General features: G+C 40.6%; 1 protein-coding gene across 5 annotated transcripts in view; it reads right to left on the bottom strand.

Moving 5' to 3' along the window:
- Window positions 1-27,175, bottom strand: part of kcnt1b (potassium sodium-activated channel subfamily T member 1b) — a 436,729-nt gene that overhangs the window by 33,354 nt on the left and 376,200 nt on the right. For all 5 annotated transcript variants that reach the window (XM_063073587.1, XM_063073584.1, XM_063073585.1 and 2 more), the window contains one exon: window positions 2,484-2,589. In XM_063073587.1, coding sequence (XP_062929657.1) covers window positions 2,484-2,589 — 106 coding nt within the window. The remainder of the gene's footprint in view (window positions 1-2,483; window positions 2,590-27,175) is intronic.

Genomic DNA, 27,175 nt, shown 5'->3' with positions numbered 1-27,175 from the left:
GGAAGTTTACCAAAGAGAAGTGAAACACCAAGAAATGAAAGGTGTAATTTCATACACATCTTATAATCAAAATGCTATCTTACAGAAATCCTGGGTGGCCATTTACTAGTACTATGTTGACGTCACAATTCCCAGGAAGCAAGTGATTGATTGAGGTGGAAACATTTGGCAAAGGTTGGACTGAAAGTGTTGTCTCAACACAATGTAAATTGCTTTAAGCAAAAGCTTAAACGACTATAAAACTAAAGTATACCAGACGGTGAGAAGGTGTAGAAAGACTTCAAGACTTGTGCCCACTAATTCTTGGCTTGTTTGCTTCTTCTCCTGTTTGTATGCCTCGGGGAGTGCAGGATTTACTCAACCTGATCTGCCACTATCTTTAACTTGCTCTGTATTTTACAACTTCTACATTCCTTTGTTTACATTCTCACTTTCTAGCTGCTCCCGGTCACTCAGCGATAAAATAATTTACATTATCCCCATTGTCACTCTGGTTTTACACTACCAGAGACAGCCCGCACCCCTCCCACTTTCCCATCCACCTTACAGCTTAACAAATTTCTTTTGCCTCCTTCTCATTTCTGAAGAAGGGTCTTTGACTTGAAATATTGACATCCCAAGATGCAATCTAACCTCCTGAGAACTCTAAATATTTTCTGCTTTTAATTTAGATTTCCAGCACTTGCAGTTGTTTTGAATTTTTGATTTTCATAGACACTTATTGACTGAGGCAGAGAATACAAGAACAGGAAGCTTACGCAAGAACTGTAATCACAATTACATCAAATCATAAGAACTGCTTACTATCATGTTGTCTCTCACATTGTTCAATACAAACACATCTCTTCTGCAAAGAGCAGAAGAGGTTTATGGGGATGTTGCCAGTACTGGTAAATTTTGGCTGTGAGGGAAAACTAGACAGGCTAGGGGAGTGTTCTTCAGAGCAGAGAACCGAGGGGAAAATTAATTGAAGTGAATACAAGTATGAAACACCTAGACAGAATAAATAGAAGGGTTCTGATTTCTTTGGCGAGTAAGTCAAAATCCAACAGGCAGGGAATTAAAGTAACTTGTAGAAGGATTATGGAGGAGGTGAAGATTTAGCGTGCAGTAAGAGATCTGGAAATCATTGACCAAAAAGGGTTCTTGAGGTAGAAACCTCAACACATTTAGAAAGAACTTTAAGTTCTTTAAAAGGGTGTCAGACTAAGGGCCTGAAGTTGAATTTTGGCTGGGTGGGCTTTTTCCACAAGTCCGCACAAGATGGGCTCAGCGGCCGAATTTTTCTCATAGGTTTTCTGTGATAATCTTTTCCTGATTAACATTACAAGTAATTTATCCACACCGGTTTAATTAACTCCATCTTCATTTCCATCATTCTGATTTCACTGTAATACTTAATTTATATTTGAAAAATTATAAGCACTCACGTTTGCTAACACCAACTTAATCTTAGTATAATTTTTTGCTTATTTTAATTGAATATGCAAAATTATATTTAATATGGCCCAGCTAAGATACACATTCATTATTACCTTCCAGCTATTTGTTCAATGTCTTTGAAAGTATTTAAAAGAAACAGACATAGAGATACACAATATAGAAACAGGCACTTCAACCCACCAAGTCTGTGCTATCCGTCACCCACTTCCATTACTTCTACATTAATCCCATTTAAAATAATCCCTACATTCCCTTCAACCCTAAACACTAGGGGCAATTTATAGTGATGAATTAACCTACCAATCCACATGTCTCTGATATGTGGAAGGAAAGCGGAGTACCCAAAGTAAATCCATGTGGTCATCTGGAGAATGAACAAACTCCTCGCATACAGCACCGGAGATCAGGATTGTGCTGGGTCTCTGGCACTGTGAGGCAGCCCTCTACTAACTGCACCACATTTCTGGGGACATGAAGAAGAATGGTATGCTGAAAGGGGGTGATAAACTATTGTGAGATGAGGCATGTGGGGAGTATGAATACCAAATCAAACTAGTTGGCCGACTTCAGTGCTGTAAGTTCATGTAATATCCAATTAATGTTCATTATCATGGTTATGTCCATTCAGAATCTACAGATGGTGAGATCCATTACTTTTGACTAAATACCAATATTTTCAGTACAAGAGGTTATATAATTATATGATTGTCCTTGATCAATAGATAGAAAACACACCAAAACTAAGTATCAGCAGAACCTTGGATTTGAAATATTTTAAAAGATCTTCATAAAGCCTATACAAAAAAAACCAATGCACTTTTTTCACCTCTTCAGCAATTGATCCTCTGCAAGTATCAGAATTAGATTTATTATCATTAACATATGTCATGAAATTCATTGTTTTGTTGCAGTACAGTACAATACATAAAATTACTATGTTACAGTAAAAATTCTATTAAACAAATAGTGCAAATCAATGAGATGGTGTTCACGGAACAAACATTCTGCTTAGTCGACCAGGCACATTTTGATGATCTTACCTTATCTAATCTCAAACAGCAGAATGAAGCCTTGACAGGTAGAAGATGACAGAGAGTTGGAGAACTTCCAATGTAAGGTGAATTAGGAGGATATCCTTTCACATATCTGGATGTGAACAGAAGAAACAGGGGCTATGATTTTAATACACAATTAGAATTTGTCAGCAATATGCCCTAAACTGTTTTTCATGGAATTATTAAATATGGTAAAGTGTGATGGTGAGCATGGGCATAAAGGCTGGAAACCATGATATCAGCATTGGTTTATTATTGTCATATGTACCAACAAGATACAGTGAAAAACTTGTGTTGCATACTATTTATACAGATCAAGCCATTGCATAAAGCATTGAGCTAGATTAAGGTAAACAATAACAATGCTGTACTACCTACCAAAAGAGAGCAGTAAAGGTAAATAATACATTGTAAGATCATAATGAGATAGATTGTGAGGCTATAATCCCATAATATACCCATAAAGGGAAATATAGCTCATTGCAGAATGCGTGGCTAATTCACTACTGATTTATGGAGTTTAAAGTTCCACTCCTGCTTTACCAAAACATTCTTAGAACTTCTTAAAATGATCACACAAAGTGATAATACACAAATGTGACAGCTGATGCTTATCAGTCAATTTTTGATCTAAAGCAAGAAAACAAAATCTTGAGGGGTTGACAGGGTGAACGTAAGAGGTATTTTTTTCTTGTGGGGGAATATAGAACAGAATTATTTTAAAATAGGAATCACCTATTTAAGATAGATGCAATATTTCTTCTCTCAGTGAGTTACAAGTCTTAGGAACTCGATTCCTCAAGCGGCAATGAAAACTGATTTTTTTTAAAGTCAATTGTAGAAAGATATTTGACTAATAAGGGAGTGAAAGGTTATAGTAGGAAGGTGGAGCATAGAAGAGCTTCCACTCAACTCAGTCTTTGCTAAATTGGCTCAACAGGCTGACAGACCAATTTCTGCATGAGAAACAAATTATTAAACCAACATGCATTACAAGACTTGACTGTGCACAAACTAAGCATTGTGTTTTCTGTCTCACAATAGCCATTACATGTCAAAATAATTTATTGGCTATTAACTATCTTGTAACACCTTTATAATTTTAAACTAAAAAATATTTTTCTTGAAAAAATTCTACATGACCACAAGGTGGTGCTATTGGATCAATCATACGTTGGGATTTGGCTACGTTATTTTTTAAGGTTCAAATAATAACACTTATAAGAAAAATATGCTTTGGATCCAATGACTTTAACTCAGTCATAAAGTGAAAAAGATGTACCACCTCATTACATCTCAGAATGAAAGACAATTACCTACAGCACAATGATCAATATATTATAGCCAAGCTTGAACTGGGAAAAAAAAGGTTAGTTGTTTAGCTTTTGGGCTTTGACCCAGTTGCTAGAATGGGTTGTGCTGTTTATGAGAACCTACATTAGAGGTTCCCAAACTTTCTTATGCCATAGACCAATACCATGAAGCAAGGAGTCCATGGGCCCCAGGTTGGGAGCCCTTGATCAAGTTTAATAAGTAATTCTTAAGTTAGTTAAGTTACAGTTCAACACTATAAGGATAGTCTTCAGATTTTAATAGCTGTTCATTCAGGTATTGTGACCAAACAAAATCTACTCTTTTTCCATCATCTTATTCTGGCTTCTTCACCCTTCCTTTCCAGAACTGATGAAGAGTCTCGGCTCAAAACATTAACTTTCTATTCCTCTCCAGAACAGAGTACCTCCAGCATTTTGTGTGTGTTACTCTGCATCGCTGTTTAGATAAGATGCCTAAGTAATTGTCCTCAAAGGAAATAGGGGTTTGCATCCAGAAAAACTGAAATTTTCTATTTTTTCCTTGATCTTCCTCCTCATTTTCTTGTTGTTATCACTTCTTCTTTGATATACCTCCCAACATTAACCTTGGGCTTCAAAATTCCAATTGACGTCACCTCCAAAGAATTCAGAGGTACAGTGCTCTGGCTTTTCACAAGCCTTTGTGTAAAGGTTTTGTGTGAATATACCTCAGTAACCAGGCTCTAATTGAGAAACGTTGCTTTTCTATTCTGTTTTCCTTTACCACTAAAAAGTACCGAAAACGATGAGTCACCCAGTAAATGGCTGAATGAAGCTCTTCTGTGAGTGTGTGGATTTTGAAATGAAATAGATTTGAGAATTCTCAACTTTATTTATCGTGAGCCGATCTTACAGCAAAAGCAAAACGGTTCATTACATGCAGTCACGAGGAAATCTGCTGATGCTGAAATTTCATGCAACACACATAAAAGTTGCTGGTGAATGCAGCAGACCAGGCGACATCTCTAGGAAGAGGTACAGTGGCCTGCTGCATTCACTAGCAACTTTTATGTGTGTTGCATTACATATAGTCATTAGCTTCGCTTAGAAGGCAGGATGCCTTGATTGAAGGACAAATCTCACAGTGAGATAACAGTGGCACTTAGCTATTGAAAATTATTGAGTGCTTTGCAAGGTTGCTAAGTTGGAAACCTCATTCTGTCTCTATCCTGAATTGATAATGTTAATTTTACGACATCATTACTCCTCATTGATCCTCACCATAGAAAACAATTTACCCAAGTCTGTCACGACCACAATAAACTGCAGAGAGTTGTGGACATAGCTCAGCACAACACAGAAACCAGTCTCCATTCCACTGTCAGTGCACAATTCATGCCATCTCAGTAAATCTGCATAATTAAAGCCCCCTCCCAACCTGGACATACTCTCGTCTCCAGTTGCATACCTCTCCTTCACAATCAGGCAGATGATATAAAATCCAGAAAGACTGTACAAGCAGGCTGAAGGACAGCTTCTACCCTGCTACTAAACTACGACAAGACAGTCTCTTGTTATGATAAGATGAACTCTTCATCTCACAATCTACCTCGTCATGCCTTTGCACCTTATTGTCTGCCCGCACTGCACTTCCTCTGTAACACAATAGTCTGCACTGTTATTGCCTTTCCTTTGTAATCAATTTAAATACTTAAATTCCTCATTTCACTAAGAGAAGTATTTATCAAGAAGAGAAATCCACTTTTTCCTATTCAGTCAAATGAGGAAATTCCCATAATTGGGGAAAGAGTAAGCCGAGTTCTAATGAGCTGCTGAGCAATGATATCCCACGGGCTGTCCATCATTTCATTATTTTAGATGGAGATGGACTGTTGAAGTTGATATTTCCCTCATGCACTGATACATCTCTGCAGCCTTCTCCAGTGCAGAGCTCTTCCCAGCAACAGTCCATGACTTTGACCTTGTCTTTCATGCATACCTCCTTCCTCTGCTAATCATCAGACCTCTATCAATTCAGCCTCTACACAGAATTCCTTTGTTTAATCCCTTCTCTTGCATTATTTTCACTTGAATCACGTCTAACATCTCCTTCTTTATCTTGGTGTCCATTATTTGTTTTCTACCAATGCAAAGTATGCAAAGGAGGAGAAGATGGCGGCGCGACGCAGCTCGCAGCGGCCACTCCGGTGGTGATGTCTGTTATTTGTCAAGTAGGGTGCCGTGCACAATTCTGATTTGATGGAGACGGACGTGAGAGCACGGAGGAACATCTGAAGAAACTTCTGAAATGCCTGCTTTGCTGCTGCTGCGTGGTCCGGAATCTCCAGAGGAGAAGGCCCTGAGTCCTCGGCTTTGCTTGTTGCTCGGCGGCCGGGGCAGGGTCAAGGCACTTGGCAGAGGATGGTGCTCGGAGAGGCTGTATTGGAGGGGCTGGTCAGAGGCTCGAAGCTTTTGGACAGACTCAGAGTCGGTGGCGGTCGGGTGCTTCCGGTGCATCGGCAGGTTGCCGGTGCTTGGAGGTTCATGGCAGGGAGAGTTTCTCCCTTCTGTCGCCTGCGTTAGATGATGGGTCGATCAGGACTTTAAGACTTTTTTTTTACTGTGCCCATGGTCTGCTCTTTATCAAGTTATGGTATTGCTTTGCATTGTTGTAACCATATGTTATAATTATGTGGTTTTGTCAGTTTTAGTCTTGGTTTGTCCTTTTTTTTGGCGATATCGTTCTGGAGGAACATTGTATCATTTTTTAATGCATGCATTTCTAAATGACAGTAAACGAAGACTGAGTGCCCTCATAATCTAATCCTGGGTGAACAATAAATCTTCATTACCTGCGTCAATTATTAACATTTTTAAAGCAGTTGTGTGCTTAATATTGCATAAAGAGCAAAATATTTTGTGTCACAAACTATGTTCCCTCTAAGCTGTGCGCATGAGCGCGCGCACACATTTTCAACCGGTGCACAAAGGAAATTAATGTGCGCACAAAAGGTTAGTTACCTAAATAATATAGTAATTAATAATTATACTTATTGAAAATAATCTTTTAGCTAAATGCTTCTGTTAACTAGTTAGTCGGTTTTTCAAATACCACAATGCACGTCACTAATTTACATCACCTCACCTTTCCTGTTGCGGTTTGTACAGCTACATCACGGCGGCAGCCATTTTTGGCAGACAGTGTTCATATCGTAAAGTTTACAAAGATCTGTTTCAAAACCTGTAGATAGCTTACTAAGTTTTTATTGAAAAAGATCCGTCAAATGACCCTGTGGCTAAATACTGTCACAAGAAATTGATAAACATCACATACAAAGTAGCTATACAGGTTTTAAGTGATGTCTTTGATGAACTGGCTCCACTGTGCAAGATTCTGCCAAAGAGTGGCCTGACACCGATTGATTCACTTCATTTTGCACAAGGCAAAATTAACAAGATAAGAAAGCAGTATCTGGGAGACAATGTTTCGTGGAGTGACAAAATTTAAAGTTTTGTTAAGCCAACAACGTGAAGAAAACGTCACAGTAGACACAAGTTCACTGTTGACTTTTATAAATAGTCTGTGTTCATTTCGAAGGAAGGTTTCCTTAAGATGAGGTACAAGGATGGTCAGCTTTTGATTTCTCCGCAATTGCAGATTGTGACCTCACATTTGGCGATGAATTTGGCAACACTGAGCATCATAGGAAGTCATTCCTGCCTTTGGCCATCAAACTTTACAACTCCTCCCTTGGAGGGTCAGACACCCTGAGCCAATAGGCTGGTCCTGGGCTTATTTCCTGGCATAATTTACATATTACTATTTAATTATTTATGGCAACTGTAACAAAAACCAATTTCCCTCGGGATCAATAAAGTATGATTATGACAATGAATAAATTAATGCCTTATGTCTAAAATATCATGATTTTCTAGCTGAAAATACTATAATAGTTAGACAGCTAAATGATTTCAAATTTTCCGTGCAAGAAAAAATTAAATCCAAACTCATTTCAAACTTTGCTCAAATCGTGGCATTTGTGCAGATCATCGACTCGGTGAAAGACGCTTTTTGGTCGGCCCGAAACTTGATGATCTACCAGCACATGGAGATGTCTGTGGGAGAATGCTGCCGACTGGCACATTCTCGGCTGCAGGAGTACGTGCTGAGGGACGCACTGAAACTCGGTGCACCAACCGCAAGGGCCCAGTGGGGAAGGACCACAGTATAGGTTTCTCCACCCGTGGGAGCGGGAGGGGTGGGGGGGCGTGGAGTATACCCCTCAACAATGATATGGTAAGCTGAACTACTGGTGTGCCATGTGGGTGGCTATAAATATGGATATGTACTGACTATAATGGAAATGTATGTAAAGGATGGAAAGTTATTGAATGGTTTATTGTATATATTTATTTTTGAATAAAGTATATTTCGAAATTTAAAAAAAATTTGTACCTCAAAATGAACAGTTTTGCGACCTTACAAAGTTGATGGACATTGGGGGAACCTTTCTTGCGTCTAGTGCGGTCTGTGAGCGAGGTTTTAGCCTAATGAATCAACTCAAAAACAAGCTGAGAAACCATTTAGGTGAATGTCATTTGGATATGTTAATGAGAATCAAAATCTATCAATTGAATGGAAGTTCTATTAGTCTAGACAGAGTTTACAAAGAATGGGTAAATGCCAAAGACAGGACAGAGAAAAAAATAACTGAGTGACTTAAATATGTATGTTATTTTGTTGTTATTCTGCGCAGTTTTATGTCAAATATTTTGTAAACCTACATAAACTGTGCCATGTGTGCATTCAGTGAGCACATACTTCTGTCACAGGAAAAAAATTTGTACACCGTAAGATTTTTGCACACAGACTAATAAAAATTAGAGGGAACATTGGTCATAAAGGAGAAAAAAATATTCGTGTGATATTAGAATCGCTTTTGAGCACATATTAAGTGACAATTATTATTTATTACTAAACGTTATTATTCAGGAAAAACATTGAATCATAGGGTCTTTGTTAGATGGTGCTTAACAAATAAAATAAATGAGCTAATATTGTAAGTCACAGAAAGAAGCTTGAATTCGAGTTTATAAATACTGTTTAGATACTAGGTTTTAACATGGTTTCAAATTAACTTTGTGCACAATAGTTGCCTTCATGCTTAGATTGCTGCCATATTATGACAAATTTGTATAATTACTCTATTACAGAACAAATGACACACCTATTTCCTCGCAAATCAAGACACATTTTTGGCTTTTATAATGACTGATAATAGAACACTGTCCAACAGTTCGTCTAGTATACTCTCCTCACCTTCTATAAGAGTTACATTAGAACAGGGATTCCCAACCTTTTTTATGCCATGGAGCCTTACCATTAACCGAGGAGTCTGCAGACCCCAGGTTGGGAATCCCTGCATTTGAACATAGAACATTACAGCACAGTACAGATTCTTTGACCCACGATGTTGTGCTGATATCTTAACCTACTCTAAGATCAATCTAACTCTTCCCATAAGACATAGGAGCGAAAGTCAGCCATTCAGCCCACTGAGTCTGCTCTGACATACAATCATGGCTGATTTATTATCCTTCTCAACCCCATTCTAATGCCTTCTCCCCATAACCTTTGATACTCTTACTAATCAAGAACATCTGCTTTAAATATAGTTGGTGACTTCCTACACAGTACTAATTTTTTTTCAAACATCCATTTGCCTATTTAATGGTTTCTTAAATGTTCCTAATGTATCTGCCTGTACCACCACCTCTGGCAGCGTGTTCCACATACCCACCACTCTCTGTATAAGAGACTTACCTCTGACATCCCTCCTAAACTTTCCTTCAGTCACCTTAAAATTATGCCCCCTTGTATCAGCCATATCCACCTTGGGAGAAAAAAACTTTCTGGCTATCCACACGATCTATGCCTCTTAACATGCCCCTTAAGGGAGCTAGGGCTTTACTCTTTGGAGAGAAGGAGGATGAGAGGAGACATGACAGAGGTGTACAAGATAATAAGAGGAATAGATAGAGTGGATAGCCAGCGCCTCTTCCCCAGGGCACCACTGCTCAATACAAGAGGACATGGCTTTAAGGTAAGGGGTGGGAAGTTCAAGGGGGATATTAGAAGAAGGTTTTTTACTCAGCGAGTGGTTAGTGTGTGGAATACACTGCCTGAGTCAGTGGTGGAGGCAGATACACTAGTGAAGTTTAAGAGACTACTAGACAGGTATATGGAGGAATTTAAGGTGGGGGCTTATATGGGAGGCAGGGTTTGAGGGTCGCACAACATTGTGGGCCGAACGGCCTGTGCTGTGCTGTACTATTCTATGTTTTAACATCTTGTACATCTCTATTATGTCATCTGTCATCCTCCTTTGCATACCTCTTTAAATCTGCTAATCCATCCCTTACAACCAAAGTTCCCAGAAAAGATATCGACAGTTCAGCCATCAAAGAGCTGGGTGACCCTCTGCAGCATGGAGTGATCACCTATCCTCTAACCAAATCACTTCATGATTTCTGGCATCAGATAGAGTCCCTGCTTAACTCTTTCTACTCCATGGGACAATCTATAGAGCAAGGAGAAAGGGGTTGGATTACCTGAGTGGCCCCTCCTTGGAACAGGCGTGATGGTTCTTCTCGCTATTTTGAGATCCTATGATGTCCTTTGTTTAATTTTAGCACTTGTGGCATTTCACGAATACTAATATTATGAATACCAGTGCACATAGCATTTTCAAAGTAAAAGGGCAATGATGTAAAAATATTTAATAAAATGCAACCTACAGACAAGAATATATTAACTGAAAGGGTGGCAGAACCAGATTTGGTAGTGATTTTACAAAAGAGATTTCCAAATTACTGAACATACAATGGTGTAACATGAGGGAAGTATTTGACCCATTCATGCCAATGCTGGCTGTCCAAAAGAGATATGAATTAGTCCCACTTTCCCACTCCTTCTGCAATCTTTTTCTTTTCAAGCAGTTAACCAAGTTGTTTTTGGAAGTTATTATTAAATTTGCTTCCACCAAATGCAACTATTCCATTCTAACTAAAAGAATTTACAATCTAAAAATAACTTATTATCATTGCATGAAAGTGGAAACATTAATACTTCTGATTCTGGAGCCTTTATCAGGACTTGAAATGTTATCTGTTTCTCTTCCCATAGATACTGACTGACCTGCATTTTCTGTTTTATTTCAGATTTTCAGCATTTTTGATTTTCATCGTCTCTATTCTTTATTTTTTAAAGCATTGTTTCCTTTAAATACTAACATTCTGATAACACTCAGCTTCACTTACTTAATATCAAAATCCTTTCCAATTTTCCACACCTTCACAACCCATCTCTGCTGCTCCAAGGTGTAATTTGGAGAGCAGTGTGAACAAAAGAACTAACAGTTAGCTGAACTAACTCAATAGCTCTATCTAATGTCCATTTCTGAAATTCAGTAATGCCTCTGAAAATGGGTTTCCATTCACCCAATTGCTATAAAACACAAAGTTTAATAGCATTTTCCAGACTCATGACCTCCACCAGCTAGAAAGACCTGGGCAGCACAGGAATACCATTCCTTGTAAAATCACACCCAAGTCACACACTGTTCTTTTTTCAAAATATGTTGTCATTCCTTCATCAGTTCTGGATCCATCTTCACCTTAACAACTGCATCAGTTCAGGAAAGTGATTCACCACAATCTTTGCAGAGGGCAATTAGGAAAGAGCAAAATCCATCAGCATTACCAGCACTACATACGAACAATGAAAGAATAACCGTACACCTCCCAGAACATAGTTGAGAAGGTAAGACCATAATATTCTCATCATATATATTGATCAAACACAGTTGTGCACATGCGTTTTAACTACTTTAATTTTATCAAAGGCAAAATGGCAGCTTTGCAGTATGAAAGCAGAAGTCAACAAAGGCAAATCTTTCGCTAAAACATGGACAGTAATCACATCATTTGTGTTTGATTTGCAGAGTCAAGTAAAACATACAGGTGAACTAACTGCACATGATCTGATTTGTTGCTGTTGAACTAGGAATTCGAAATTACAGTTTATCACCTTAAGGAATTGCCTTCCTGCATTGTTTGCAAATACACAGTTACTGTGCTGGCTCAGCACTGAAATAAGCAAATGCCGAGTTGTCCTTCAGGGCTCCCACTCAATTGCAACACAAGAACAAGAAAGGAGAACTTCAAAAACACACAGATTGCTGAATGCAATTTATTGTTAGAATTTAATATCAATGACTTGACAATTTCTGTTTTTGAGTTTGACAAGGTAATAAGTGTATGGACAATCTCTACAACACTGTGCTCTAAACCCAGCTGACGACTTATCCAAGGTAAAATATAGTCATAGAAACTATGATACAATAAAAACCAATGAGCAGCAGCGTGGGGTCCATCAGCACACCCAGGCAAAGAAAGGTTTCAAAGAACTGTAACCTTGAGATGACACGCATCTCAACGACTCTGCTAGTTTAGCTGATTGCAAAATGCATTGCCTCTGATAACAGGAGATGCACATTAAAAAGCCATCTTCAGAAACACCGTTACAGGCTCAGAATATTACACAAGAGCTTATCACCATTGTGCTTAATAAAGGGAGCATCATAGCTGTTCACACTTCAGTTCACAACAAATACTACACATCAGAGCTCATGAGAAACTGAAGCTAAATATAGCATCCCTTCACTAAAGTTTTGGAGATTTGCTCAGTAAGCCTGGGGTGGAGATTGAAAATGGAACATGATTCAGTGCCAATTCTTTCAATGGCAGAACCACAGGAACAAAATATTCCTCAACAGTGTAAAAAAATGTCTGCCAAAAATGAGAACTACCATAATTAGTGCTTTCATTGTAACTTCAAACAATAAATATTTTAGGTGTTTTCACTTTTAATTAAAAGGAGCATCGTTTTAAACTGTTTCCATTATAGTACGGGGAGCAGAGTAGCAGAAGTATTTTTTTTACACAGAGAGTGGTGAGAGCTGCAGGAGTTGTGGTAGAGGCAGATACATTAGGAACATTCAAAAACTCTTAGATAGGCATATGGATGGTAGAAAAATGGAGGGATATATAGCAAGGAAGGGTTAGATTGATCTTAGAGTAGGTTAAAAGGATATCACAACATCATGTACTGAAAGGCCTGTACTGTGCTGTAATGTTCTATTTTCAATGTAATTCTGTATTTATATATTTCTAAACTCAGAATATTCTTTTCCAATAGAGTATTGGATCTCTGCTTAAAATAATTAAATATTTTTAAGAGTATGGATACTCTGCAAGGAGTGAAACTAATTGGACTTTTGGTGACTTGGAGGATGGAATAATATACTCAGTGGCCACCTTATTACATTCATAATTTAAAAGGCAGATTAGATGTGTATTGTGTAATTAGTTGTAAGTGGAAACTAGGGACAAATTGTTACACAACTGAAACAATGAACAAAGGCAGCTCTAAGCAATGCCTGTTGCTGATGACCACAAATACCAGCTTGTATTTGGAAATAGCATAGACATATTTAAAGAAAAATTCGTATGAGACAGACAGAAAGGAATGGACAGATATGTCAACAGAACGATGTGAAGTGAATTAAAGAGGGACCAGGGTCATCTGAAGCATGAACACCAAAACCATACTGCTTTGAGCTATAAATTCAATCCAATTCCTTGTACAGTAATTGACAATTTCCCTTATTTCCTTGGGCATCCCATAAAACAGCTAAATCAATAAGCGGTCACAGTTGTTTTATGAACATATTACTAAGCCAAGCAATCATCAGAAAATGAGCCAAACCTCGGCGGGCAAGAAAAATAGTTATGTAGTCAGTTAACCAAAATGTAAATCTAGAGCAGGGGTTCCCAACCCCCTTGGTTAATGGTAAGGATCCATGGCATAAAAAGGTTGGGAATCCCTGATCTAGACTAATGCAGAAAGAAAGATTAGAGATAGAGATAAAGGTAGAGATAAAGATAGAGGTAGAGACAGACAGTATACTACCAGTTCTATCATGCCATCATGGGTATGGCCCTGCCCACCATTGAGGACATCTACAAGAAACAATGTCTCAGGAAAGTTACATCAATCAGTAGGGAATACCACCATCTGGGCCATGTCCTCTTTTTGATGCAGTGTCAGGTAGGAGGTACAGGATCCTGTAAACACACACTGGTGTTGCTGTTCAACAACACCTTCTTACCTACTGCCTTCAGGTTTTGAACTGGCTTGACAAACCCCAATAATACCTCAGACTATATTTTTTCTCTCTCTCTTTCTCAACTTGCATTAGTGCTATATGTGGCCACTTTATTAGGTACAGGAGTGGAACCTGGTCTGATCTTCTGCTGCTGCAGCCCATCCACTTTAAGGTTCAATGTGTTGTACGTTCAGAGGTGCCCTTCTGCTCACCACTGTTGTAATGCATGGTATTTGAATTACTATTGCCTTCCTGTCAGCTTGAACCAGTCCAGCCATTCTCCTGTGACATCTCTCATTAACAAGGCTTTTTCGCACACAGAACTGCTACTCACTGGACATTTTTTTCTTGTTTTTCACACCATTCTCTGTAAACTCTAGAGACTATTGTGCATAAAAATCTCAGGAGATTAGCAGTTTCTAAGATACTCAAACCACCCTGTCTGGTACCAACAATCATTCCACGGTCAAAGTTACTTAGGTCATATTTTGTTTCCACTCTGATGTTTGGTCTGAACAACTGAATCTCTGGACCATGTCAGCATGCTTTGTGCATTAAGTTTTGTGATTGGTTGGTTAGATATTCGTATTAATGAACAGGTGCACCTAATAAAGTGGCCATTGAGTTTATGCTTTAAGCCAATTAAAGATTGTTAACTTCTGTCAGTAATATACCATGCTGCTGCTGCTGCTGCAAAATTTTCTTTCTGAACATGCTTCAAGTAGATCCAGTCAGCAAATTGGATGTTACTTTGGTTAGTAGGAACTCTGCTGCAGTCTGTTCCCAGGGACACACAAGTCAAGTCAAGTCTATTGTCATTTCAACCACAAACTGCTGGTACAGTACACAGTAAAAACAAAACAACGTTCCTCCAGGACCCTGGTGCTACATGAAACAACACAAAACTACACTAGACTATGTGAGACAGCACAAGGCTACACTAGACTATGTAAAACAACATAAAAACTGCAATAGACTGCAGACCTGCACAGGACTACATAAAGTACACAAAACAGTGCAGGGCAGTACAATAATTAAAAACAAGACAATAGGCACAGTAGAGGACAAATTACAATATAATAATAAATGATGTAGATGTCAGTCTAGACTCTGAGTATTGAGGAGTCTGATGGCTTGGGGGAAGAAACTGCTGCACAGTCTGGTCGTGAGAGCTCGAATGCTTCGGTACCTTTTGCCAGACGACAGGAGGGAGAAGAGTTTGTGTGAGGGGTGCGTGGGGTCCTTCACTATATGGTTAGCTTTGCGGGTGCAGCATGTGGTGTAAACGTCTGTAATAGTGGGAAGAAAGACCTCGATGATCTTCTCAGCTGACCTCACTTTCTGCTGCAGGGTCTTGCGATCCGAGAGGGTGCAATTCCCGAACCAGGCAGTGATGCAGCTGCTCAGGATGCTCTTGATACATCCTCTGTAGAATGTGGTGAGGATGGGGGGGGGGTGGTGGGAGATGGACTTTTCTCAGTCTTCGCAGAAAGTAGAGATGCTGCTGGGCTTTCTTGGCTATGGAGCTGGTGCTGAGGGACCAGGCGAGATTCTCCGCCAGGTGAACATCAAGAAATTTGGTGCTCTTAACGATCTCAACAGAGCAGCCATCAATGTTCAGCAGAGTGTGGTCGCTCCAGGCTCTCCTGAAGTCAACAACCATCTCTTTTGTAATGACAGAAACAGTGATTCTGTATTAATTTCTGACTTCATCCACAGTCTAAAGAAAACCTAATCAAGGTCATCATCTTGAAATTAACACGGACATCTTAGACAAAGTTGTTTCATACGACACTCAATATCAAATATTACTTTTGTTGTGTGATTGGTAATGATTACATGCCCGGTAAATAAGGTCAGGAGATACAGTACCATGCAAAATTCTTAAGAACGTATATAGAGCTAAGATGCCTAAGACTTTTGCACAATACTGTAGTAATTTTATGTATTGCATTGTACTGCTGCCATGAAAAAAAAGACAATATTCATGACATATGTGAGTAACGATAAATCTGATTTTGATATGGGTCTCTATTATGGACTGAGAGTGGGAATGGAGCAGGGACAGGGGAATCATGGCTGGGAAAAAGAAGAGAGAGCGGGAAGCATCAGAGACATTCTGTAATGATCAATAAACCAAATGTTTGGTGTTCCAGGGCTGGGTGTGTCTGCATCCTTGCCACACCCCACCCCTGGCATTCCTTCTCTGCCACCTGTCCCACACTCCTCCTGCGGCACTCCTCCCTCACTATTCCCAACGTCCTTTGCTCCTGCCAGACTTACAAACTTGCCCTCACTCCAGATTGGCAACACAGTACTGCACAAAAAGTCATAGGCACCATAGCTGTATGTATGTGTCTAAGACTTTTGCACAGTACGGTAGTTTGAAAACTAACTTTCTACATGTGAAATTGATTATATGTACAGCTGTAATTCATATTTTGTGCTTGGGCAATTGTTACAAAATTTTTATTGTGTGAACGTGATATTGGGGCATAGATTGGGATCTGCAGTTCACATCAAATTAGGGCACTGGGAGGGGTGAAGTTGGAGAAATTTGTATTCAGGTAGTGCAATATAGAAACATAGAGAACCTACAGCACAATACAGGCCCTTCGGCCCACAAAGCTGTGCCGAACATGTCCTTACCTTAGAAATTACCTAGCGTTACCCATAGCCCTCTATTTTTCTAAGCTCCATGTACCTATCCAGCAGCCTATTGTATTCGCCTCTACCACCGTCGCCAGCAGCCCATTCCATGCACTCATTGCTCTCTGCATAAAAAACTTACCCCTGACATCTCCTCTGTACCTACTTCCAAGCACCTTAAAACTGTGCCCTCTTGTGCTAGCCATTTCTGCCCTAGGAAAATTCCACACCATCAATTCCTCTCATCAGGTCACCTTTCATCCTCCATCGCTCCAAGGTGAAAAGGCTGAGTTCACTCAACCTATTCTCATAAGGCATGCTCCCCAATCCAGGCAACATCCTTGTAAATCTCCTCTGCACCCTTTCTATGGTTTCCACATCCTTCCTGTAGTGAGGCGACCAGAACTGAGCACAGTACTCCAAGTGGGATCTGACCAGGGTCCTATATAGCTGGAACATTACCTCTCAATTCCTGAACTCAATCTCACCGTATGCATTCTTAACCACAGAGTCAATCTGCGCAGCAGCTTTGAGTGTCCTATGGACTCTGACCCCAAGATCCACACTCCCAAGAGTCTTACCATTAATACGACATTCTGCCATCATATTTGACCTACCAAAATTAACCACCTCACAATTATCTGGGTTGAACTCCATCTGCCACTTCTCAGCCCAGTTTTGCATCCTATTAATGTCCCACTGTGACCTCTGACAGCCCTCTACACAACACCCCCAACCTTTGTGTCATTAGTAAATTTACTAACCCATCCCTCCACTTCCTCATCCAAGTCACTTATAAAAATCATGAAGAGTAGGGGTCCCAGAACAGATCCCTGAGGCACACCACTGGTGACCGACCTCCATGCAGACAATGACCCGTCTACAACCACTCTTTGCCTTCTGTGGGCAAGCCAGCTCTAGATCCACAAAACAGTGTCCTCTTAGATCCCATGACTCCTTACTTTCTCATTAAGCCTAGCATGGGGTACCTGATCAAATGCCTTGCTGAAATCCATATACACTACATTTACTCCACTACCTTCATCAATGTGTTTAGTCACATCCTCAAAAAACTTAATCAGGCTCATAAGGCATGACCTGCCTTTGACAAAGCCATGCTGACTATTCCTAATCATATTATGCCTCTCTAAATGTTCATAAATGCTGCCTCTCAAGATCTTTTCCATCAACCTACAAACCACTGACTCACTGGTCTATAATTTTCTGGGCTATCTCTACTCCCTTTCTTGAATAAGGGAACAACATCCACAACCCTCCAATCCTCTGGAACCTCTCCTGCCCCCATTGATGATGCAAAGATCATCACCAGAGGCTCAGCAATCTCCTTCCTCGCCTCCCACAGTAGACTGGGGCACATCTCGTCTGGTCCCGTAGACTTATCCAACTTGATACTTTTCAAAAGCTCCACCACATCCTCTTCCTTAATATCTACATACTCAAGCTTTTCAGTCCATTGTAAGTCATTCCTACAATCACCAAGATCCTTTTCTGTAGTGAATACTGAAGCAAAGTATTCATTAAGTACCTCTGCTATTTCCTCCGGTTCCATATACACTTTTCCACTGTCACACTTGATTGGTCCTATTTTCTCACGTCTTATCCTCTTGTTCTTCACATACTTATAGAATGCCTTGGGGTTTTCCTGAATCTTGTCTGCCAAGGCCTTCTCATGGCCCCTTCTGGCTCTCCTAATTTCATTCTTAAGCTCCTTCCTGCTGGCTTTATAATCTTCTAGATCTCTAATATTACCTAGTTTTTTGAACCTTTCATAAGCTCTTTTCTTGATTAGATTTACAACAGCCTTCGTACACAATGGTTCCTGTACCCTACTATCTTTTCCCTGTCTCACTAGAACACACCTATGCAGAACTCCACGCAAATATCCCCCGAACATTTGCCACATTTCTTCTGTACATTTCCCTGAGAAAATCTGTTTCCAATTTATGCTTCTAAGTTCCTGCCTGATAGCCTCATATTTCCCCTTACTCCAATTAAGCACTTTCCTAACTTGTCTGTTCCTATCCCTCTCCAAAGCTATGGTAAAGGAGTTAGAATCATGATCACTATCTCCAAAATGCTCTCCCACTGAGAGATCTGACACCTTGGCAATCTGTGACCTACTGTTCATGGGCATGAATAGAATTTATAGTGAGGGGCCACTAGGTAACTTAAAGGAATACTACCTGCAGCAGATACCATTAGCACAGAAGAACTGAAAGTGTATGTATTGCTTGGAACTACACAGTCACAGTTTTATGATAAAATTCTGTTGTTGCATTTCGTAGAAGTAGTGCTGGGCAAATGCATCTTTCTGCACTATATCTAATAACTACTTTTAATACTACAACAGCTTACCTACAGCTCAGTAACAGGTGGCAGTCACAGTACTGAAGGTACAGTCTGATCAGAATATTAAAATTGGAACGTGTTCTTTACCATTGTGTACCCCACTGCCAGACTATTATTCAATGCAAAGGGAAGACTGAGCTCTTTCTGTGTCTGTTCATAGTGTTAGTGGGAGAGAACCAACATGAATACAAACCTTTTCATTTCTTCCTGGGATATGAATATAAAACATGTCACTCCTGATTAGTGAGTTTGGTAAGAACTATGGAGTTGGATACTTCACAATTCTAAACTTACTGTATAGTCTCAGCTTCACAAAATTACTATGTATAAATTTTCATCAGCCAAGTCTTTAGCTCATAATGTGCTGCCATGAAGACTTGTGTTGCAGCAGATTTAAATTTATTTTAACAAATAATAAACGATTAAGTCAGTAAATCAGCTTTGAACAATGTTGTACGACAACAAACCATTGACTAATTAGACTCAGTATGTAGAAGTGCACTAGAACAGTCTTGACCTGCAAAATGCTTTATGACAAAATTGAATATAATCACTTTGTAATTGACAAAGAAATAAATGATTACTGCACAAGTACAGTCAGTTGCAACAAACATCTCTCCAAGATTTCTGAAGAATTTCTACATATTTCATTGCAAAACTTGGATACCTGAAGGCAAGTCAAATTAATGTTTATTTGGAACAAGTGCATAAGTTAATTAAAAAAAAACAGAGAGAGAAAAAAAAGTTCAAAGAGTCTTAATTGCAGAAGATGCAAAAAATTCCAAAGGAACTGGTACTAATTATTCAATGGATCATCTATTTTCCAGTCTCAATTTTCCATAATAGTTGATATTCTTCACTTTTCAAAACAACATCTCTAAGTCTAGACTTTTAGGTGAATTGATGTCATTTTTAATTAAAATTAACTGAAAATCAAGATTTACTGTTTAATAATGATGGCTTGAGATAATGAATGTTCTAATAATCCTCTCAAGAAAACAAAAACATCCATCTTCCTTTGTCATTCCCTTCATAAAGTTACTTCATCTTTTATTGATCATCCAGCCAGTGGAACAAATCTTTCATTACTAACAGCATTGAAAATTTTATCATTTGAATCCTCTTTAATCAGTTTGAGAGAAAAGGCCCACAAGTTCCCATTCCTGATATAATGTCAGTGAGTTTTACCTGTATTCTTTCCTCACCTCCAATATCCTCATTATGCCAGATTTACCTGGGTTACTTTTACTTTTGACTTAATCAAAGTTTCATTTGATTACTTCCAATACCTATATTTAACATTGAACAGTACAGCACAGTACAGGTCCTTTGGCCCATGATGTTGTGAGAAACTTCTAACCTACTCCAAGATCAATCTAACCCTTCCCTCCCACATAGTCCTCCATTTTTATTTTATCCATGTGCCTATCTAAGGGACCCTTAAATGTCCCAAATGTACCTGCCTTACTACGCAGAAATGGATTCCATACACTTATCAGTCAGTGTTTAAAAAACCTAACTGCAGGTGTCAAAGATTATGAGAAGGAGGCAGAGAATGGGTTTGAGAGGAATAATAAATCAGCCAAGAGTGAATGATGGAGCAGGGTGAATGTCCTAATCCAGCCTCTAAGTCTTACGGTCTGAAATTTCCCCTCCCAATATTTTCCTCCAATCACTTTAAAATTATGTCTTCTCATATTAGCCAGTACTGCCCTAGGGAAAAGGCACTGGCTGTCCACTCTTGTTTATGACTCTTATCGTCTTATACACTTCTATCAAGTCACCCCTCATCCCTCTTCACTCCAAACAGAAAAGGCCTAGCTTGCTCAACTTTTCCTCATAAAACCTGTTCTCCAATCCATGCAACCTCCTGGAAAATCTCCCCTGCATCCTCTCTAACGCTTCCACATCCTTCCTATAATAAGGCAACCAGAAATGAATATAATACTCTTAGAGTGGTCTAACAAGAGCTGCAATATTTCCTCGCACCTTGAACTCAATCCCCCAACTAATGAAACTCAACACACCATACGCCTTCTTAACCACCCTATCAACTTATGTGGCAAATTTGAGGGATCTATGGATATGGACTTCAAAATCCTTTGGTTCCTCTACACTGCTAAGAATCCTGCCATTAACCTTGCTCTCTGCTTTAAAGTTCGACCTTCTAACGTGTATCACCTTATATTTTTCCAGATTGAGCTCCATCTACCATTTCTCAGTCCAGTTCTGCATCCTGCCAATGTCTCATTGTAACCTACACAACCTTCTACACTATCCATAACGCCACATGGGGCAGTTTGCATACAAAGTAGATGCAGTCTGCAGTGAGACTGTGAGGAAGGACAGGCAAATGATAGGGCAAAACTGCAGTCAGTGGGATGAGTTGAAGTGTAACATGATGGCAAAATCGAAAAGGATAATGAATAAAGGACTGAATGTGTTACTGTATATTTAAATGCATACAGTATACAGAATAAGGTAGATGATTTTGTAGCACAGTTAGAAACTGGCAGATATAATATTGTGGGCATCATTGAGATGTGACTGAAAGAAGGTCATAGTTGGGAACTTAGCATCCAAGGATACACATTGTTTCGAAAGGACAGGCAGAAGAGGTGGGGTGGCTCTCTTGGTAAAAAAACAAAATCAAATCCTTAGAGTGAGGTCACATAGATTCAGAAGATGTTAAATCCTTGTGGGTAGAGTTAAGAAATTGCAAGGGTTAAAAAAAAGACACTTTTTTTTAACATATAGGCCTTTGAACAATAGCCAGGATCTGGGGTACAAATTACAATGCGATATAGAAAAGGCATGCTAAAAGGACAAGTAACGGTAGTCATGGGAGATTTCAATATGCAGGTAGATTGGGAAAATCAGGTCGTGCTGGATCGTGAGAGAGGGAATTTGCAGAATGCCTACAAGGCACCTTTTTAGAGCAACTGGTGAGTTGAGCACACTAGGGGAAAGGCAATTTAGGATTGGGTGTCGTGTAATGCAACAAATTTGATTGGCTAGCTTAAGGTAAAGGAACTCTAATGAGACAGTGAAAATAATATGATAAGATTTGCCCTGCAGTTTGAGAGGGAAAAGTTAAAGTCAGATGGATCAGTATTGCAGTGGAGTAAAGGGAAATACAGCGACATGACAGAGGAGCTGGACAAAGTTGATTGGAAAAGGACATTAGCAAGGATGCTGGTAGAATAGCAATGGCTGGAGTTTCTGAGAGCAATTCAGAAGGCGCAGGATAGATATATCCCAAAGATAAAGAAGTATCCTAAGGGGAGGATGACACAACAGTGCTGACAAGGGAAGTCAAAGACAGAATAAAAGCAAAAGAGAGAGCATATAATATAGCAAAAATCAGTGGGAGGTTAGAGGATTGGGAAGCTTTTAAAAACCAACAGACAGCAACCAAAGAGCCATAACAAAAGAAAAGATAAGCTAGCCAAAAATATCAAAATGGATACCAGAATTTTTTCCAGATATATAAAGAGTAAAAGGGAGGTGAGGGTAGATATCAGACTGCTGTAAAATGATGCTAGAAACGTAGGAATGGGGGACAAAGAAATGGCAGAACAACTTGTTAAGTATTTTGTGTTAGTCTTCACTGTGGAAGACAATAGCAGTATGCCAGAAATACAAGTGTTGAGAGGCAGAGGTGAGTGTAGTTGTTATCAATAAGAAGGTGCTTGGGAAGCTGAAAGGTCTGAAGATAGACAAGTCACCTGGACCAGATAAACTACACACCAAGGTTATGAAAGAGGTAGCTGAAGAGATTGTGGAGACATTAGTAATGATCTTTTCTGAATCAGTAGATCCTGGAATATTTCCAGAGGACTGGAAAATTGCAAATGTCACTCCACTCTTTAAGAAAGGAGGGAAGCAGAAGAAAGGATATTGTAGGCTAGCTAGCCTGGTTGAGAAGATGTTGGAGTCCTTTACTGAGGATGAGGTTTCAGCATACCTGGAGGCATATGATAAAATAGGCCATAGTCAGCATGGTTTCCTTAAGGGGAAATCTTGCCTGACAAATCTGTTGGAATTCTTTGAGGAAATAAGAGGCAGGATAGACAAAGGAGGGTCAGTGGATTTAAAAACGCAAACACGAGGAAATCTGCAGATGCTGAAATTTCAAGTAACACACATAAAAGTTGATTGTGAACGCAGCAGGCCAGGCCGCATCTCTAGGAAGAGGTACAGTCGACGTTTCGGGCCGAGACCCTTCATCAGGACTAACTGAAAGAAGAGCTAGTAAGAGATTTGAAAGTGGGAGGGGGAGGGGGAGATCTGAAATGATAGGAGAAGACAAGAGGGAAAGGGATGGAGCCAAGAGCTGGACAGTTGATTGGCAAAAGGGGTATAGTAAGAGGGACAGAGGGAGAAAAAGGAGAGAGAGAAAAAAAGTGTGTGTATATAAATAAATGACAGATGGGGTACCAGGGGGAGGTGGGGCATTAGCGGAGTTTGAGAAGTCAATGTTCATGCCATCAGGTTGGAGACTACCCAGATGGAATATAAGGTGTTGTTCCTCCAACCTGAGTGTGGCTTCACTTTTACAGTAGAGGAGGCCGCGGATAGACATATCAGAATGGGAATGGGATGTGGAATTAAAATGTGTGGCCACTGGAAGATCCTGCTTTCTCTGGCGGACAGACCATAGGTGTTCAGCGGAACTATCTCCCAGTCTGCGTTGGGTCTCGTCGATGTATAGAAGGCCACATTGGGAGCACCGGACGCAGTATATCACCCCAGCCAACTCACAGGTGAAGTGTCGCCTCACCTGGAAGGACTATTTGGGGCCCTGAATGCTGGTGAGGAAGGAAGTGCAAGGGCATGTGTAGCACTTGTTCCGCTTACAAGGATAAGTGCCAGGAGGGAGATCGGTGGGGAGGGATGGGGGGGACGATTGGACAAGGGAGTCGCGTAGGGAGCAATCGCTGCGGAAAGCTGGAGGGGGAGTGGAGGGAAAGATGTGCTTAGTGGTGGGATCCCGTTGGAGGTGGGGAAGTTACGGAGATTTATAATGTTGGACCCGGAGGCTGGTGGGGTGGTAGGTGAGGACGAGGGGAACCATATTTTTAGTGGGGTGGCGGGAGGATGGAGTGAGAGCATACGTGCGTGAAATGGGGGAGATGCGTTTGAGAGCAGAGTTGATGGTGGAGGAAGGGAAGCCCCTTTCTTTAAAAAAGGAGGAGTCTCCAAGCCTCCCGGATGTCTACATCTGCGTCAAGTGCATCGAGATGCAGCTCCTAAGGGACCGCGTTACGGAACTGGAGCTGCAGCTCAATGACCTTCGTCTGGTCAGGGAGAGTGAGGAGGTGATAGAGAGGAGTTGCAGGTAGGTGGTCACGCCGGGGTCACGGGAGGCAGACAAATGGGTCACGGTGAGGAGGGGGAAAGGGAAAAGTCAGGTAATAGGGAGTACCCCGGTGGCTGTGCCCCTTAACAACAGGTACTCCTGTTTGAGTACTGTTGGGGGGGACAGCTTACCCGGGGGAAGCGACAGTGGCCGTGCCTCTGGCCTCCGACGCAGAGTCTGGCCCTGTAGCTCAGAAGGGTAGGGCAAGGAAGAGGAGGGCAGTTGTGATAGGAGACTCGATAGTAAGGGGGTCAGATAGGCGATTCTGTGGACGCAGTCCAGAGACCCGGATGGTAGTTTGCCTCCCTCGTGCCAGGGTCCGGGATATTTCTGATCGTGTCCAAGATATCCTGAAGTGGGAGGGTGAGGAGCCAGAGGTCCTGGTACATATAGGTACCAATGACATAGGTAGGAAAAGGGATGAGGTCCTGAAAGGAGAATATAGGAAACTAGGAAGGGAGTTGAGAAAAAGGACCGCAAAGGTAGTAATCTCGGGATTACTACCTGTGCCACGCGACAGTGAGAGTAGGAATGCGATGAGGTGGAGGATAAATGCGTGGCTGAGGGATTGGAGCAGGGGGCAGGGATTCAAGTTTTTGGATCATTGGGACCTCTTTTGGCGCAGGCGTGACCTGTACAAAAAGGATGGGTTACACTTGAATCCTAGGGGGACCAATATCCTGGCAGGGAGATTAGCGGGGGCCACTGAGGTGACTTTTAAACTAGAATGGTTGGGGGGTGGGAATCAAATTAAAGAGGCTAGGCGTGAGGAGGTTAGTTCACAACAGGGGGATGGGAACCAGTGCAGAGAGACAGAGAGGTGTAAAGTGAGGGTAGAAGCAAAAAGTACTAAGGAAAAAAGTAAAAGTGGCAGGCCGACAAATCCAGGGCAAGCATTAAAAAGGGCCACTTTTCAACATAATTGTATAAGGGCTAAGAGAGTTGTAAAAGAGCGCCTGAAGGCTTTGTGTGTCAATGCAAGGAGCATTCGTAATAAGGTGGATGAATTGAAAGTGCAGATTGTTATTAATGATTATGATATAGTTGGGATCACAGAGACATGGCTCCAGGGTGACCAGGGATGGGAGCTCAACGTTCGGGGATATTCAATATTCAGGAGGGATAGACATGAAGGAAGGGGAGGTGGGGTGGCGTTGCTGGTTAAAGAAGAGATTAACGCAATAGAAAGGAAGGACATAAGCCGGGAAGATGTGGAATCGATATGGGTAGAGCTGCGTAACACTAAGGGGCAGAAGACGCTGGTGGGAGTTGTGTACAGGCCACCTAACAGTAGTAGTGAGGTTGGAGATGGTACTAAACAGGAAATTAGAAATGTGTGCAATAAAGGAACAGCAGTTATAATGGGTGACTTCAATCTACATGTAGATTGGGTGAACCAAATTGGTAAAGGTGCTGAGGAAGAGAATTTCTTGGAATGTATGCGGGATGGTTTTTTGAACCAACATGTCGAGGAACCAACTAGAGAGCAGGCTATTCTGGACTGGGTTTTGAGCAATGAGGAAGGGTTAATTAGCAATCTTCTCGTGAGAGGCCCCTTGGGTAAGAGTGACCATAATATGGCGGAATTCTTCATTAAGATGGAGAGTGACATAGTTAATTCAGAAACAAAAGTTCTGAACTTAAAGAGGGGTAACTTTGAAGGTATGAGACGTGAATTAGCTAAGATAGACTGGCAAATGACACTTAAAGGATTGACGGTGGATATGCAATGGCAAGCATTTAAAGGTTGCATGGATGAACTACAACAATTGTTCATCCCAGTTTGGCAAAAGAATAAATCAAGGAAGGTAGTGCACCCGTGGCTGACAAGGGAAATTAGGGATAGTATCAATTCCAAAGAAGAAGCATACAAATTAGCCAGAGAAAGTGGCTCACCTGAGGACTGGGAGAAATTCAGAGTTCAGCAGAGGAGGACAAAGGGCTTAATTAGGAAGGGGAAAAAAGATTATGAGAGAAAACTGGCAGGGAACATAAAAACAGACTGTAAAAGCTTTTATAGATATGTAAAAAGGAAAAGACTGGTAAAGACAAATGTAGGTCCCCTGCAGACAGAAACAGGTGAATTGATTATGGGGAGCAAGGACATGGCAGACCAATTGAATAATTACTTTGGTTCTGTCTTCACTAAGGAGGACATAAATAATCTTCCAGAAATAGTAGGGGACAGAGGGTCCAGTGAGATGGAGGAACTGAGCGAAATACATGTTAGTAGGGAAGTGGTGTTAGGTAAATTGAAGGGATTGAAGGCAGATAAATCCCCAGGGCCAGATGGTCTGCATTCTAGAGTGCTTAAGGAAGTAGCCCAAGAGATAGTGGATGCATTAGTGATAATTTTTCAAAACTCGTTAGATTCTGGACTAGTTCCTGAGGATTGGAGGGTGGCTAATGTAACTCCACTTTTTAAAAAGGAGGGAGAGAGAAACCGGGGAATTATAGACCGGTTAGCCTAACGTCGGTGGTGGGGAAACTGCTGGAGTCAGTTATCAAAGATGTGATAATAGCACATTTGGAAAGCGGTGAAATGATCGGACAAAGTCAGCATGGATTTGTGAAAGGAAAATCCTGTCTGACGAATCTCATAGAATTTTTTGAGGATGTAACTAGTAGAGTGGATAGGGGAGAACCAGTGGATGTGGTATATTTGGATTTTCAAAAGGCTTTTGACAAGGTCCCACACAGGAGATTAGTGTGCAAACTTAAAGCACACAGTATTGGGGGTAAGGTATTGGTGTGGGTGGAGAATTGGTTAGCAGA

Source organism: Mobula hypostoma, chromosome 21 (genome assembly GCF_963921235.1).
Source record: "Mobula hypostoma chromosome 21, sMobHyp1.1, whole genome shotgun sequence".
Taxonomy (NCBI): domain Eukaryota; kingdom Metazoa; phylum Chordata; class Chondrichthyes; order Myliobatiformes; family Myliobatidae; genus Mobula; species Mobula hypostoma.
This window is presented reverse-complemented; position numbering and strand designations above follow the sequence as displayed.